Source organism: Apteryx rowi, unplaced genomic scaffold, assembly GCF_003343035.1.
Source record: "Apteryx rowi isolate R43461 unplaced genomic scaffold, aptRow1 scaffold_107, whole genome shotgun sequence".
Taxonomy (NCBI): Eukaryota; Metazoa; Chordata; class Aves; order Apterygiformes; family Apterygidae; genus Apteryx; species Apteryx rowi.
In genome coordinates, this window is record NW_020447275.1 from 1063011 (window position 1) to 1078131 (window position 15121).

At 41.7% G+C, this 15121-nt stretch overlaps 1 protein-coding gene across 2 annotated transcripts in view; it reads left to right on the plus strand.

Annotated features, from left to right (window-relative positions):
* Positions 1 to 15121, plus strand: part of ST5 (suppression of tumorigenicity 5) — a 111870-nt gene that overhangs the window by 36671 nt on the left and 60078 nt on the right. For both annotated transcript variants that reach the window (XM_026070217.1, XM_026070225.1), the window contains exon 3: positions 3224 to 3360. In XM_026070217.1, coding sequence (XP_025926002.1) covers positions 3224 to 3360 — 137 coding nt within the window. The remainder of the gene's footprint in view (positions 1 to 3223; positions 3361 to 15121) is intronic.

Genomic DNA, 15121 nt, shown 5'->3' on the forward strand with positions numbered 1-15121 from the left:
GGAGCCTTCAGATTCTTTTCTTTACTTCCAAGAAACACCTGCTTCTGAAGTGGATCAAACAGCTCTACTGATGTGTGTTGTTTCTCTGAGAAAGAGGGGGGAAAATGTAAAAAGCCAAGCTCTGATTAGCAGTGCTCATCTTTGAATTCAGACAGTAATGTCAGTTAGAGGAAACAAATCTAGATCCTGATAAGARTTTGTGACATAAAGCTAACATCATTTTGTTCAGCACAGCATTTGTAATGTACAGAAGACAAAAAGTAATTTTTAAATGTTTGGATATAAATGACAACCTTTATTGGATAATTGAGGTGCAAGTGGAAAATGGTCTGTGGAAAATGGTAAATGGGTCTGTGTGATGAGTGGAGGAGGTGAATGAATAGCAGAAGATAATATTTGCCACAGAATCACCTTGTGACCTACGACTAGGTAATCAAAATCAGTCTCTGAGTACGCACTCGCGTGGAGTTTGAGACCATAGTCTAGTCCAAGTCATCTAGGATCTGCAGCATTTTGTTACAAATTTTTTGAACCTTCAGTCTCTAAACTGTTCTTTTTTTTCGAGAAGAGATGTAATTCATGCTTGTACCTGCTGTTGGGCAAGTTCAGTCTCTGTCATAGGTGGGTTAGACGACAAACTCTTGTGAGCAGCACTGTGCAGCAATGCACAGTGAGTGCAACCTCAGTCCTGGCTGGGGCTAGCAGGTATGAGCCGAAAATAAAAGCAGTATTTATCAATTTCAATTATGATTAGTGGATTGTAAGATGTAGGATTTGCAGCCCTACCGTGAGTATTTCATGATTCTTGCAAATCAGTCTGACATTTTGCAGGATAGGTTTCTGTTTGCTTGTAGCAACTTTGCTCCAGTGTAGTTTAGTGTTTTTCTCTGGAATTATCTCTGATTAACAATGATGTAAGTGTWAATCAACCCCACAAAATCACAGCTTGCAGGCTGACTCCCAGGTTGGGTGGAAATTCACTATAAAATCTTAACTTTATTGTCTTTCTTTTTGTACTTCCTTTATTTAAAGTAAGGATAATTCCAACATTTACAAAGAGTTTGAGACCATACAAATCATCTAAGAACCACAATATTTTGTTGCAGTTAGTAATTGTAATCTCAATCTCTAAGCTGTTCTCTTTTTGAGAATAGATGCAATTCATGCTTGTAGCTGTGTGTGGCAGGTTGAGCATACATGGGGCTTTACACTCACTGGAATGTCATGAGAATATCTGAGGATATTTGTTGTTCTAATATTTTGTTCTAAAAGACTGTTCTTCTTTCTGGTGTCTAATTTAACATTATAATGAAATGAAGAAAGTCTTTCATACTTATCTGCTAGCATAGATACAGGCTGTATCCAGGGGAGCTGGATACACTGTAGCTTCCACACTGTGAATAGACGTGAGCTGAATATTCTCTAGTGGTTGGAGATCCTCCGGCACAGATGCAGAACAGGAGAGGAGAGTTACAGGGTAGTCTTGAAACACAGGGATCACAGCTGAGTGTCAGTCCACAAAATCATTTCTGTGGCCCTGTGCAGTGTCATTGCATAATAGTGTTGCCTTGAAATCTATGAAAGTTGGATATTTAATGTGCTTAACTACGTAGTCTCATTTCATACACCCTTATGTCATCATTGCCTAAACATGTTTTAGAATTGCTGGTAGGTGGGGAAGAGCTGACGTGTGGGTCTGAAACTCTCAGCTTGTTTCTGTCAATATCCTGGTGTCTGTACCATGGACCTGATGATTCTTAAGATTTGAGAAAGGAGGGAGACAGAGCTCTTAAGTCTGCTCCGGACCCATAAGTCTGCTTCAGCAGCCTACTGACTGGAATGTGCCTTTCAGATACAGTGTACAATAGTTTTTGCATTGATTACAGCCTGTAATGTGTGTGGATAATGGATACACTCGAGTATGTCTCCTGAGCCTTGGCCACTGTCAAAGTACGTTTCATTCCAGCTGGTTGATGGCAGGATGATTTACTGTTAATCTAGCTAGTCTGGGTATCAGTGAGTGAAGCGAGAGCATCAGCACAGCCTCTACAAGCCTTGCAGCAACCCTGAATTTGCACTCTGAGGTGAGCCCATTTTTCACACCATTTCATCTTCAGCACTGAATTACATTAATGCTAGCTCAGGTAGAGCTGGCAGCGCAAACCATGTATCTCTCCACTTCAGTATAGATATCGCCTCAGAGAACAAATGCTGGGCAAACTGGAGAACGGGGAGGGCTAGGCCTCTTTGCCCACGGTCTGCTTGGCAGCGCTGGAGCCTTTGAAGGCTGCGGAGAATCGCCTGTCCCTAGAGTGCCAGGGTGAGAGAAAAGTTGCATTGATTCTCAGGAATAGTCTGTAAGAAAGTATGGCTGCCGGGCGACTGACCTGTGTCAGCCCCGTTCCAGCTTCTTGCAACCTGCAGGTTTATCCCACATCCATTTTGGCTGGAAATATGGTGCCAAACTTCCCAACCACAATGATGGGCGAGAGCACAGGCAGGAGGGGCCAATATTCCCTCTCAGCAGTGAGACATCTAAGCTGGCTACCCCTCACCTTCCTGCCAGACAGCCCAAACCTTCAGGGCCCCAGCCATCACCCCGGGTAGCTCCTTCGCCCCACACAGCCTTAATATCCTGCTCACGTAATCCTCAGCTGCCAGTGCTTGATGCAGGGTGTGCAGGGGAAATAAGTGATTCCTCCGCATGTGAATCTGGCTTTGGCATTTGTACACTGACCTTTATGCAGGGACATAGCTGAAGGTTCAAGATCTGAGAGAGTTTTCAAACTAAGTCCTAAGTCTCCTAGAGCAGCTGGTGGAGGAATACTTTCCAGAGAAATGTCTTTTCCTTGAAGAGAGAAGGCCACATGTTTCCAGGGCCCCTGGCAAGGGCAAAACAATTTCTAATCCCAGGACTTTGTGGCTAATTTACTCTATAACTTTTGAAAAGAAAAAAACAACACATACTTTCTCTGTGTTTTCTCCCTTCCTGTGTAATGGGGATAACAGTACTTCCCAACCTTGTAAGAACGTCAAAAAAATTTGTTATATTGAAGACTGCTGTAAGTGCAGGACTTGAGGCTCCTCTACAAGTTAGTCCATAGAGCATGAGGTGTTTTTTTGTTTTTTTTTTTAAATCATTTTATCCACATTGCTTAGCTAAGTATTTGGGTCATTTTACATTCTAGTTACTAATTACTTTACTTGTTGTTTTAAACTTTAGAAAATCCTTTGAGTTTGAGGATGCTTCAAGTCTGCAATCCTTGTACCCTCCCTCCCCAACTGAAAATGGGACTGAGAGCCAGCATAAATTAGGATCCAAGAGCACTTTAGAAGAAAATGCCTATGAAGACATTGTAGGTAAGGACCTGTTGCAGCACATGGACTCACAGTGGGATGTCGAGCAGTTGTGGTCAGAAAGCACGCTGGTGAACACGTCCTGTGCAAGAACATTCAACTGCTGTCAGTAAAGAGGGTTTTAATGGAGGGTAAATGGGCTTGATGCATCAGAGCAAACATAACTCACAGTCTCCATGCAGGAGGTCTTGATTGCTTCAGACCTCATTAAGCAGTATTGGAAACAGACTGTTTGGTCAACTTTTTGTCATGCTTTTCAAGAACTAAATTGCTCTTTTTACGAAGGTCTTGGCTTGAAGCCATGAGTGGTGTAAAAATGTAAAGAAGTGAAATAGATACAGAGTTCACAGAACTATCCAGTGGCAAGATTATCCTCACAGGACTTGTGCAGTCATCCTGAGCTTTTCAGGCTTTCTCTGTGGACTGCCCCAAAGCAGTTGTCTGCAGCACCATTCCTGGTCTCCTCTCAGGCCCAGTTGCTGGTTAAAGAAAAATTAATTTCCTTTAGCTATAGTGCCATCAGGAATGTGCAATGAAAACACTGTTTTGATTAAGACTCACAAGAAAAACATGTTTCTTTTGGTCTTAGAAGGAAATGTATCGCCTATGCATACATTCTTTCAACATAAAAAAGGTTTTATAATTACTGAAAATTGGGCAGCCCTTCAGAGCACAGATTTTCCACATAAGTGATGAGTATCTGCATTGTTTTTAACTCTTTCAGTGTTGTATTGTTACAATGGATACAAAGGGTACTTTATTTTACCTTGAACAGTGAACTTCATCTGTGGGAAACTGGAGGTCTGTCAGGATGGTCAAAAGCCTAGAGAACATGTCCTGTGAGGAGACACTGAGGAAGCCGAGCTTGTTTGATCTCCTAAAAAGGATGCCCAGAGCCAATCTAGTAGCTGCTTATAAGCTGCTGTTTGGAGGTCAGAAAAGATAATTGAGCCAAACTCTTCTTGGTTGTGCTAGTTGATACAGCAAGGGGTATGGCCACAAATTGCAGCTGGGGAGGTTGAGACTGGACATCAGTAAGGGCAGTTTTGCTAGGAGAATGCTGGAGCCCTGGAAGAAGTTGCCCAGACAGGCTGTGAAATAGTCATCCTTGGGGGTGTTCAGGATGTGACTAGATCAGCCATGGCTGTTGGCAGTGGTCTTACTTCATGTGGGAGGTTGGCCTGATTGACTTCTAAAGGTCCTTTCCAACGAGCGTTCTGATGATTCTGTGATGCAGCTCTGGAATTGGTGGCTCTGACAAAGCACACTCCAGTTTCATTCCTCCCACCACTTCTCACTGGTACTGTAGTTTTGACAGGCGATACAGAAAAAATAGGGCTCAATCAAACAAGAAGTTGCTGGATTGGCAGCATCCTTTGAAGTTGAGAAGGTGTAGAGGCATACAGGATAGGGCCCCTTTGAGGTTTTCCTATGGGAAACCCTCCTTATTCTTGGGATTAGTCATCAATTTTTATTTCAGAGTACACTCTTGGGTTTTTTGTCCTTTAGGTGCATGGGGCATGCTTTGACAGAGGAGAGGCAGATGGAATTATCCTTCCTCTAATTTGCTTTGAAAGCCTAGGTCGTATGGGCCTGCTATTGAAAAAGGTCTTTGCTGAACTTAGAGCTGTGCTGGGTCGAGTGGAGAGTTCTGGATTGTCGTGTCTGGCAGGGCAAATCACAGCAGCAGACGCTGTGATTGCCTTGCAATGCCATTGGCATTAGTGGGACTCCAATAATGGGACTCACAGGAAAGAAAGAGAGCTTTCCGTAGAAAATCCTGACAGCCTTTTGGCTGTAAGTGACTCCTTGTCCTTATAGATGAATTCTGTCTCTGGCTGGTCAGCTTCAGTGAAAACAGGACTTTACTCTTTCCATTTTAAGCTGTGCTCTCCTTCTCTGCCATTCAAAAAAAGATGCTTTCTGAAGACCGAGAGTGCTGCTGTTCAGTGTCTGTTAATAAAAGTATGAGAGCTTAAGTAGACCTTTTTTTTTTCCAACTGTGGAGAGAGTCCTTATATGATCACCAACCTTCTCCATAAACAGTCAGACCACTGTGCAATCCACACTGGAAAATGTATTTTGCATTGCACTGCTCGTCTCTGACTGGAGACTGTCAACATGCTGCCAGATGTTAGGTGGTAATGCTTCTTTTCCTTGCTTTGGTTTGTTTTTATGTTAAGAATCAAAATGAAATGCTCAGTATTGGTATGAATCTTTCTTCAAATGAAAAGAAATGTTGGGTTCAATAAAACAAAATCATAATGGGCTCTTCCACCTCCTGGGAACTCTAAGCCTGCTCCCTGCAGATTATAATTTGTGCATTTTGGCACAGAGAATGCAAAATTTCTGATCTGTGGACAAACACAGAACCTCGTTGTTTTGTACTGCTTTTTAACAGTCTCTTTGCAAAGTGCTTCATTCAATATAGGCAGTGTGGGGGGAATACCAAATCAGTATAATTCTAATAATCCATCAAGCGTGATTAAAGACAAGCCAAAGTAGTTTGATCACCAGTGTTAAAGAAACTGGCATAGTTTTGAGTATCGCATCTGCATAATTTATACCAGTAGTGCTAGACCCCATTCTCTAAGTAGCACTTTTGTAGTCGTGCAAACCAGGTGCCTGTATGAGTGAGTTTATTTGATAGATTTACATGCTGTTTCAAAGCTAGAAAGGACCTTGTCATTGCTGCTTTGGGTTTTCTATGCAAATAATTGCCCTAGAGGTGGTGGGGGTTTTTTGGTCTATAACTGACTGAATCTCCGTCTCACCTAAATGCTTGTAGATAGCTCAAACATTGTCATTCTAGTAATAGATTTAATAAAGCTTTTTTTTCCTGGAATTAATACTTTTAATGTAGTCAGTGTATAAATCCCTCCCTCCCTCCTCCCCCCCCAAAAAAAAAAAAGTCTGTGAATCTTGAGCAATGCAGTAAGCACTTCACTGTGGGACATAGAATCATAAAAGTTCAGGTTGGAAGGGACTCCGGAGTCAGCTGGTCCAATCTCTGCTCAGGGGAGGGTGAGTTTCTCAGGGCTGCATCTGGTTGAGTTCTCAAAATATCCCAGGAGGGTGATTCCACAGTCTCTCTGTGCAGCCTGTTCCAGTGCTTAACCACCACTGTGAAGATTATTTTCTTTGTATTACTATGAAGGACTTTTTCTCTATATTGAGTCAGAATTTCTCAGGTTGCTATTTGTGAGCACTATCTTTTGTCCTTTCACTGTGCACCTCCAAGAAGAATCTGGCTCCGTCTTTTACATAAGTCTTCTAGGTAGTGGAAGACTGCAATTAGATGCCCCCGCTATGCTAAACAGTCCCAGTTCTCTCAGCCTTCCCTCATTTATGTCACGTGTACATAAGTACTAGGACTAGAGTCATTGTTTTTGAAGTTACTGCATGACGTCCTTGTCTGATGCATATGCACACTAAACCTTTGTCTTTCTCCTTGTGTCCTTATAGTGTTTATAGTCTTTAATGACCAGAACAATGATGAGCTACTGTGGGTAGTTTGTGTTATTTTGAGTGATGACTTTAAAAGAAGAGTCTTAAGGTATATTAAAAGCAAAAATGATTGTGCTTGGAAATCTAATGAAGTTGTGAACCAGAGGCTTTGTTTAATTTTGTAATATTTTTGTACATTTCAATAGATGAAATATCTGTATGTGAAGTTCAAGACAGATATTGGATTGGAAAATAATGAGCCATTCTGCATTAATCAAGAAGCAGTAGTATAAAGGGGTACACATTCCTAATATTAATCAGAACTGTATTCCATGTGCAAGGAACCATGTGGACTTCATTCATCTTTTGTACAAGCACTCACAGGAATGTAGTAGTCATAGTAAACGTAACATTGTTTTGCTTCTTGTGGTTTTGAATGACTCTTTAATCAGACAAAAATTGATGTGGCTTTATGGATCCAGTTGGGGAAACCATGGTTGGCTTTGTGTGAATTCAAGAAACTATCATACTATTAAGAGATGTCTGAGACAGTTGCTTCTGCTGTGCTTGAGGACAAKGGTATTTTCTGTCATATGTGCCATATGGTTTCAGTTTCCCAGTCTGTTCCCCTAAATTCAGTTGAGATATTTAAATATTGTTATTTAATCTCTGGTGTTTCTGAGACATTTTTCACCTGACATCTAGAAGAAAGCACTTGTTATCATCACCAGAAACTTGAATGAGAATAAAGTGAAAGCAAGATTACGGGCACAGTGGTAAGTTTGACTTGGGAAAATTTGGTAAAACCATGTTTAATAAAACAAGCAAACAGGTAAATTATAGTTTGTGTTTGTACAAGAAATTGCATTCACAATTCTGACTTTAAATACAGCTAAAGAGATCTTCTTTGCTGAGGAAAGTGTTCTTACTCTGTTTGTGACTCCTCAGAGTGCTGGGTGCAGTAGAACAGGTGGAAATTTCCTTTAAGAGGACACTACATAGATCTGCTGGAGAGCCCGTGCTCAGCTGGGCTGTGTGTTGCATCTTACATTGAGAATGTTTAACTCGATGTTGCACAACTCCATTTGCCCTGTCCAAGCAAGAGCCTTTTGCTCTGATAGGTGCCCAGCCCTCACTTCAAAACACTTTTTTCCCAAGAAGAAGGAAAGCAATTAAAATGGTTTTCCTCCCTGAAGATCTATGAACAATCCTGTAATTAAAATTCCTGGGGTTTCTTCCTTCTCTGGTATTCTTGAAGTCATGGGAGGACTATTCAACATATAACGCTGGTGTATGTTTATCAGATTATTCGTCTTTTAGCAGGTGTAGTCCTTTATTGGTGTAATAAAAAAGGCAGTTAGTATAAAAATGGGTTTATTTCAGCCACGTGTATTAGTGCAGAGAGATCTTGCACTGRTAAGGTTCCTGCTCAGTCTGACTGGCTCACATGCCAAGAATGGTATCTGCTCACTAAATTTCAGTGGTCCAAAGTGTCCAATACTAATGAATTAATCTTTTAGAGTCTCCAACTGGTATTAGGTTTCCTTTTCCTTTGGGAGATGACAGACTTGTGACCAGAACTCTCTTAATTGCTCACCGTGCCGATAGTTGCAGAGGACAAACCCATGCTCTGTCTGGCTTGGCTGCATGCCTGGGCTTTTGAGTGCCCTGCAGCTTGGGGTTGCATTAGCCCTTCCTCCACTTTGGTTTGCAGGGTGCCTGCTAGGGCCTTTCCCAGTACATAGTTCTTCTGCCAGAATAGCTCCAGGACTGAAATCAATCTTTTAGTTCGTTCTCCATCAAATTCTAGTGAAGAAGAACATAAGTGTCTGCTGCTGCCCAGTGGGAATATTGGTGTTTCACTGGGATCAGAGTCCCTAAGAATACAAAGTAGGGGGACACTGGCATATGCTAGGACTGACGTAAGCCAGAAGTTAGGTGGCCTGCATGAGGCATAATAGGCATCAGTGTCAAAACTTGGATTAGAGCTGCTTGGTGGCAGGTCTCAGTGCTGTGCTTAGATCACTAGGCCTTCTCTCTCTCTTTTAATCTTGTAGTTGATATAGTCAGCAATATGGGGCTCTTTTGTTCATGAAATGTATTTTCAAGTGACATTTTAGAATATACTGTGGGATATGAAGTCCAACAAATACCCACTGGCTGAGGAAATGCTCCTCTCAAGCAGGCTCCAGCAGCTAGAATGGGACCTGGAGAGCTGCCTGGGCAGATGGATTAGCTATTAAAGAAAAACAGATAACCTGGGCAAGAGGAAGGATAGTCAAAGGTGTAGGGTTCAGGCAAATGGCACAAATTCCTGTCCTCTAACCAGTGCCACAGTAACTATACAAAGTTGAAAGCTGAAATGTTTTTATTTTAAAGCTGGGGTTCAGCTGTAGAGTTCTGGTCCAGYTCTGGAGTTTAAAGGAGCATAGACCTTTGGATGTGGGTTTTTGATATATTGTCTGTAGTGATAAAGGGTAGCTTGAAAGTTTGACTTTGAATTCAGTTCCGTCTTCTCCCCATTTCTCTCTGCTTCCACATCAGAATTTTYCTGTGGCCCATTAAGGAGACTGGAGACAGTAACAAATTCTTGATGGGGTTACAGACTTCTCTCCAGCTCAGAAGTGTTCAGAGCCAGAACTTGGGTTCAGGCTCTGGTTGTATTTATGTATGTTGAGAAATAATTAATGAAGCCAGTCAGACTGCTCCTCTGGAGTGTGTGAAGCTCTCAGTCAGCTGAATTAGATTGTTTTAGATTGGCTTTAAATAAAAGGTGATAGTTAAATTGTGTGGAAAATCTGGCCTTCTGTAGAGGAGAAAAAGCAAGAAAAGGAGACAAACAGAAGAACTGAGACGGATAAAGGAGAGGCAGCTGCTGGCAGCTACTGTGTCTGCTTTGACAGCTAGAGCTGAAGCAGTCTAGAAAGTTAAGCAATGCCCCCGAAGTGCTGCTGTAGGATCTCTAAAACTGGGAAGAATTTCTGAATGGGACCATGCTGGTCGGCTCCCATTGCAAAGACTTTGCAGAATGCTTCTTGGAATTCGTGGTCCTGGGGCAGGTGGCATTCTTGGGGAGGGCTTCATATGTACCCTCAGGCTCTCTGGACCTGTTCAGTGTCATGTTTAGGAGATTTTGAGCCCTTTCAATAAGTGGATGCTTCTCTTAACAAAWATTTATAGCACTTTAGGAGATGTTAGAGAGATGATAGCAACTTAATCACTGTGCTTCTGTAGGAATATTATTGAAACTTGTTATTACAATTGACACCCAAAGTGACTAAGTTTTAATTATACAAAATCCTTTAGCTGTTTTCCTTTATTTGTCCTCTTGAGTATTTCACTTCAGTTTGGGGAGAATCTGTTATTTGCTGCACTATAATAGGACAGCTAGTTCTGTGTTTGCATCGGTCCTCTTCATAGCCAGAGAGTTGGGTGAAAAATAAATCATTATAAAATCCTTAACCTCTCAGATTGGTACTAGGCCTAGAAAAGTTAACTTTTTGAAGTAAAATCTCATCCCCATAAATTTTGTGTACAGGTTTCAGGTAAATGGAGGAAGAAAAATGTATTCCTTTTACTGTGTCCAGCTCTCCTCAAAACTGTTGAGGGACAGGTTGTTCTCAGGTAAGTACAGTCTTTTCCAAAGTGCGGAGGAGAAGCTGGTAAAGATGGACAGAGCTGGGTCTCTCAGCTATTTCACAATGTATCAAAACACATAAGAAGGGAGATGGAGCAATATGTCTCAAATCAGCGTTAGTAGTGGAGTGTCAGGGCAGCCTAACCCAGGTGGGTGCTTGAGCAGTTGAAATAGGCAGGTGCGGGCTTACAAACAAGCTCCTGGGCACGGAGGGAACATCCGTGGTTTGACCTTCCTTGCAGAGTCTGGGTCTCAAACACAGTGTTGCTCCCTTTATCCATCCTGGTAAGGCACCTCATCTCTCCTAAACCAATTAGTTGTTTTGAATTCTGATGTACACTGGACATACTGCATATCATGTAACAAATGGATGATTTAGCTCTTTTACTGAGTCCTCCATTATGAGTGCCAAGAGCTGCAGAAATGATGACTGAGATCCAGTTGGAAGATGTTTCAGCTTGACATTGCTTCCAGATTAGAACATTTGCAAAGTTCTTCCAGTAAATGTGGAAAAGGGTTAGAGAGAGAGACCTGGGGCTCTTGATGTTTCCAGTAAAATCTCATCATCACATGCCACATTATCATCRGTCATATTATCATCTTGTGTCACGTCATCATCTGTCATATTGTCATCTCACATCAAAACAGTCCTACAAATCTGGGAGAAAGTGGAATTGCCAAACTGCTGTGAAACTGAAGCAAACTTGGAGAGATTGCACTTCTGCCAGCAGTGCTGTGCTAGTCTCTTCTTTGAAGTGACACTATGGGCTTTTAATCAAACCCTTACCAGTAAGTAGGTCTCTAGATAATCTGTTAGTCAAAGACAGGGACTGATTCTTACAAAATGATGATGCAGGTGGTGATCAGGGAAATGTATGTTCCTGTGTTCTTCTAGTCTGCCTCTCAGTCTAAAAAGCATAAGAATTTTTGGAAAATGTAACTGTGACAATTTTAATAATAGACAGTGTAGGGTAATGGCAGCCAGAGCACATTAAATGAAACAGTATCCATATGTGCTTGTCAAAGAAAGGCCAAATATTTCAGCTGTCTCATCCTATTGATGATCAGCCTGATGATTGTTGCTACATCAAGATACACGGGTTTCAGTTACTTCTAATAATCATCCCAAGTTTTATTCAGATCCCTGTTTTTCTCCATGGAGTCTGTCTCACAGCTATACAATCCACTACAACTTCTTTTGAAAGTCTCTGCCAGCCTTATGGCCTGGTTTTCTAGTCAACCCTGTAGGTTAGTAAAATGGAGATTAAAATGAGCATGAGGCTGCGCTCCTGTATCCTAGCCTAAATCCACAGGGACTGTGCTGAAGGCAGCGGTGTTAAACCTCAGTAAAGCGCAAGCAGCTTAGACATGAAGATTCTGTACTGTGCTAACAGTTGTTCATCAGTTGTTTTCATTCACATGATTTTGGACTGAGTGTTAGATGGATGATTTCTTTTGGTGAAATGTTTTATTCATTTATCAGCCATGCTTATTCTTCTGCAGTTAATGCTTGGTTATGATTACAAATCTAAGTTCTTGCGGTCCCTTGCAGAGATAGCAGGGAGCTGAAAGTCTCTGCACTGTTTCTTCTACTTATCACACAGCAAAGCAAAGCTGGAAAAGTTTAGAAAGTACAGTCTCATAACTACCAACTCCACGGATCAGGGCTCAAAAGGCTGATTGCATTTGAGACTTGTTGCCCTGCATGTTGCAGATGCTCTACTTCTCCTCTGAGAACTTGGTACTGATCTGACCTACTGGTTGATAGGATTATAAGCAGGTAACGGTCTGTAATTTATTTCTGTTCAGAAATAGCTTTTCAAAGCAGCTACATTGTGTCTTTGCTGTAATTTGAGATTGATGTAGTTCCTCTCTCTTCAGATTCCTGGGGTAAATTCCTCAGCTAAGATGCGCTGATGCAGCTTCTCTGATGTTGAAAGAGTTCATCTAGGTACTAAAGATCTAAGTTCAGATACTTTATGAGAGTGTGGAGATTTTGTGGTTTTCATCCATTTGATCTGAACATGCTCATAAACATTCCAATGGCTGAGTTTTCCCCCAGCTTTCGTGGTGTGAATCTGTGTTTGTGTAATTTTATGAATAAAATGAATGAGCAGTGCAGGCACAGAATGCACCTGGATTCTTACCATTGAGCAGTTCTTTGGACTTAAGTGGGCCAAAGATGCCAGGGGAACTGTAAATCTGCATAATGTGCAAATCCCACGCGATTACCTCATGCAGTGCAAACACTCCCAGGTTCATTCCCATCGCTTCATCTTCAATGGCAGCAAAAGTAGAATTCCCCAGACACCTGTCTCTGCTTGTTTCCTCTGTGCCCAGTTGTATTTTATCTTAATCTTCTGCAAGGGCTTGTGTGCACTAGATGTGCATGAGCTGGCTGAATTGGACTGTATCTGCAACTTAATAGAGCTCATGGGCAGGGGGTTGAAAAAGATGCTTCAAGAATTTGTAGATGGTATCAGTGGAATTATGTTTGGGAAAGGAGTTGATGTTGCCCCTTGTGTCTGATGTTACAGAAACACTGCAAAAGGTTTAGGAGATGGGTGCCACAAGCATCAGAAGTACTTACAGAGTATTCATTTAGGTACTTCTACTTGTCTCTTATTCAGTGCCAGTTCCCCCTCTTCACACCTCTTTTCCTACCCATGTGTTACCATTATTTCCACCCCTTGCCTCTGGAGATATGTGGTTTCTCCTAATCCTCTTCTGGATTGGCAGCTGAAGCTTTGATCTCCCAATTCATTATTAATGTAAAATAAAGTAATTGCCCTATATTTTGTGTATATGCTGTAGCATACAGGAAATACATATTTGTTGGATGCAAAAGTCATTTGTAGGATGCTAAAATCATCTCACTGCAGTTGTCTAACTTAGCTATACAGATCAGGAGCCTGGGCTTCCTATGCAGCCAGGGGAGAAAGCTGTAGGCTGTTAGCCTGGGTATTCAGCATCACTCTCTGGAGACAGTATATTCTCTCTGTCAGCATTGGCTCCTAATTTAGACACCAAAAGCTAAGACAAATATGATTAGCCCTTCCCGTTAGTGTGTATCTGATGTTGATTTTTTTCACTTCATGGTAGTGCAGAAGGCAGTAGTTATAGTCAGCACTCAGTGAATTACTTGGTTCCTCTGATAATTCTTTCTCCCATCAAGAAAGAAATGATTCATTTCCCTGCTTTCTGCCATTTATAGAGAAGTGTCTGCCTGTTTTTTTTTTTTCCCCTCAATCTTATTTTTCACTCCTTTCTCAGAGTGAGATAGGCTTGCTGAGTGCGCCTCTGCTTCCCATTTGCCACGTGTGAGAGGCTGAGCAGAGGAACATTGTGTGCTGCCTCAGGACTCGGTGTGGCTGACTGGCAGAGAGTCACGGCGTGAGGAATTGCAACTGCTGGAGGAAATTCATCGATGCTTAAGCTCAAGGCACTGCATTCCTCATTCTAAAGATCACTGGTTATTTTATCTTTTTTTTTTCTTTCCACTATGGACCAATCATTGCATTGCCTGTGAGATCTTCTGAAGATAAATGTCCTGTAGATAAATGTCCCATGTTAACTAAGCAGTTCAGTACGTAGAATTCAAGAAAATGGGAAACAAAAGTGCTTATAAAGAGAACTGATCTGGAAGCAGGGATGGTGATTAGAAACAGTATTTGCCAAAAGGGTAATATTGAGTGTAATCACATGCATTCTGGGATCTAATTCAACTTTCTCTGAAGTCAGTGGTAGTCTGCTGTTTTCTGGTGTGGTAGTTGGATCAGTCTCGTTAAGACAAGCATAGCCTCTGTACTGCACAATGTTTCTCCTTTTGGCTTCTGGTAGAGACAGACATATGGAAGGAACAAGGAAGTTTCCTTGTTCTTTCATTGTAAATGTGTTTTCTTTTTGCAGCAAATCCTAATGAATGCAAAAGCACTAGAGTTTGCAGACTGTGAACATTCCTTGCCTTGGTCTCTGGGACCAGGAGAAGTGACAGTGTTGAGACGCCAACAGAGGAGAAATGTCAAGACTAAAGTGGCAAACCTCTGGAGTCAGCCCAACTATATGGAAACCTTCCTCATTTTTATGCTGCTGCAGCAGCAGCAGCAGCAGCAGCTGTTGCTGCCCTTCCCCAGAGCTTCCCTGTGGTGCAGGACCTGCACCTGCCAGTGGCCGCTTGTTCCCAATTCTTGATTCTGTAGAGGGGAGACACAGTGCAGTCATTTAGGGTTAAATGCTGCTCTAAGGCAGTCTAGGGTATCCTCACACATCTCTTTGAGCTTGCTTGCAATTTTGGGTTTCTTGTCACTTGTCCTTCTTATTCTTGACACCCAGTAGCCAGTGTAGCTGGGTTGACTGGTGCTCTTTTTGCATGTCTGGTCTTTTGTGTCTCTTTTACCAGAGAGAGCATATATACTAAAAAATAGTGGTCATCTAAGGTTTGAAAACTGCTGAAGACCTGGACAAATAAATATGTTCTTTTAGTTCTCTGGCTGAACCAAAAACTTGGTTCAAATACCAAATCAGAAAAAACAGGTTGTTTCAGATTGATCAGACTATTTCATTATCAGAGATTTGGAGGAGGAGGGATTATTATTTAAAAAAAAAAATCAATCAGTGAAGCATATTTAGTCTCAAGGCATCATTTCAAAATGAAAAAACTGAAATAATTTGATTTTTAAG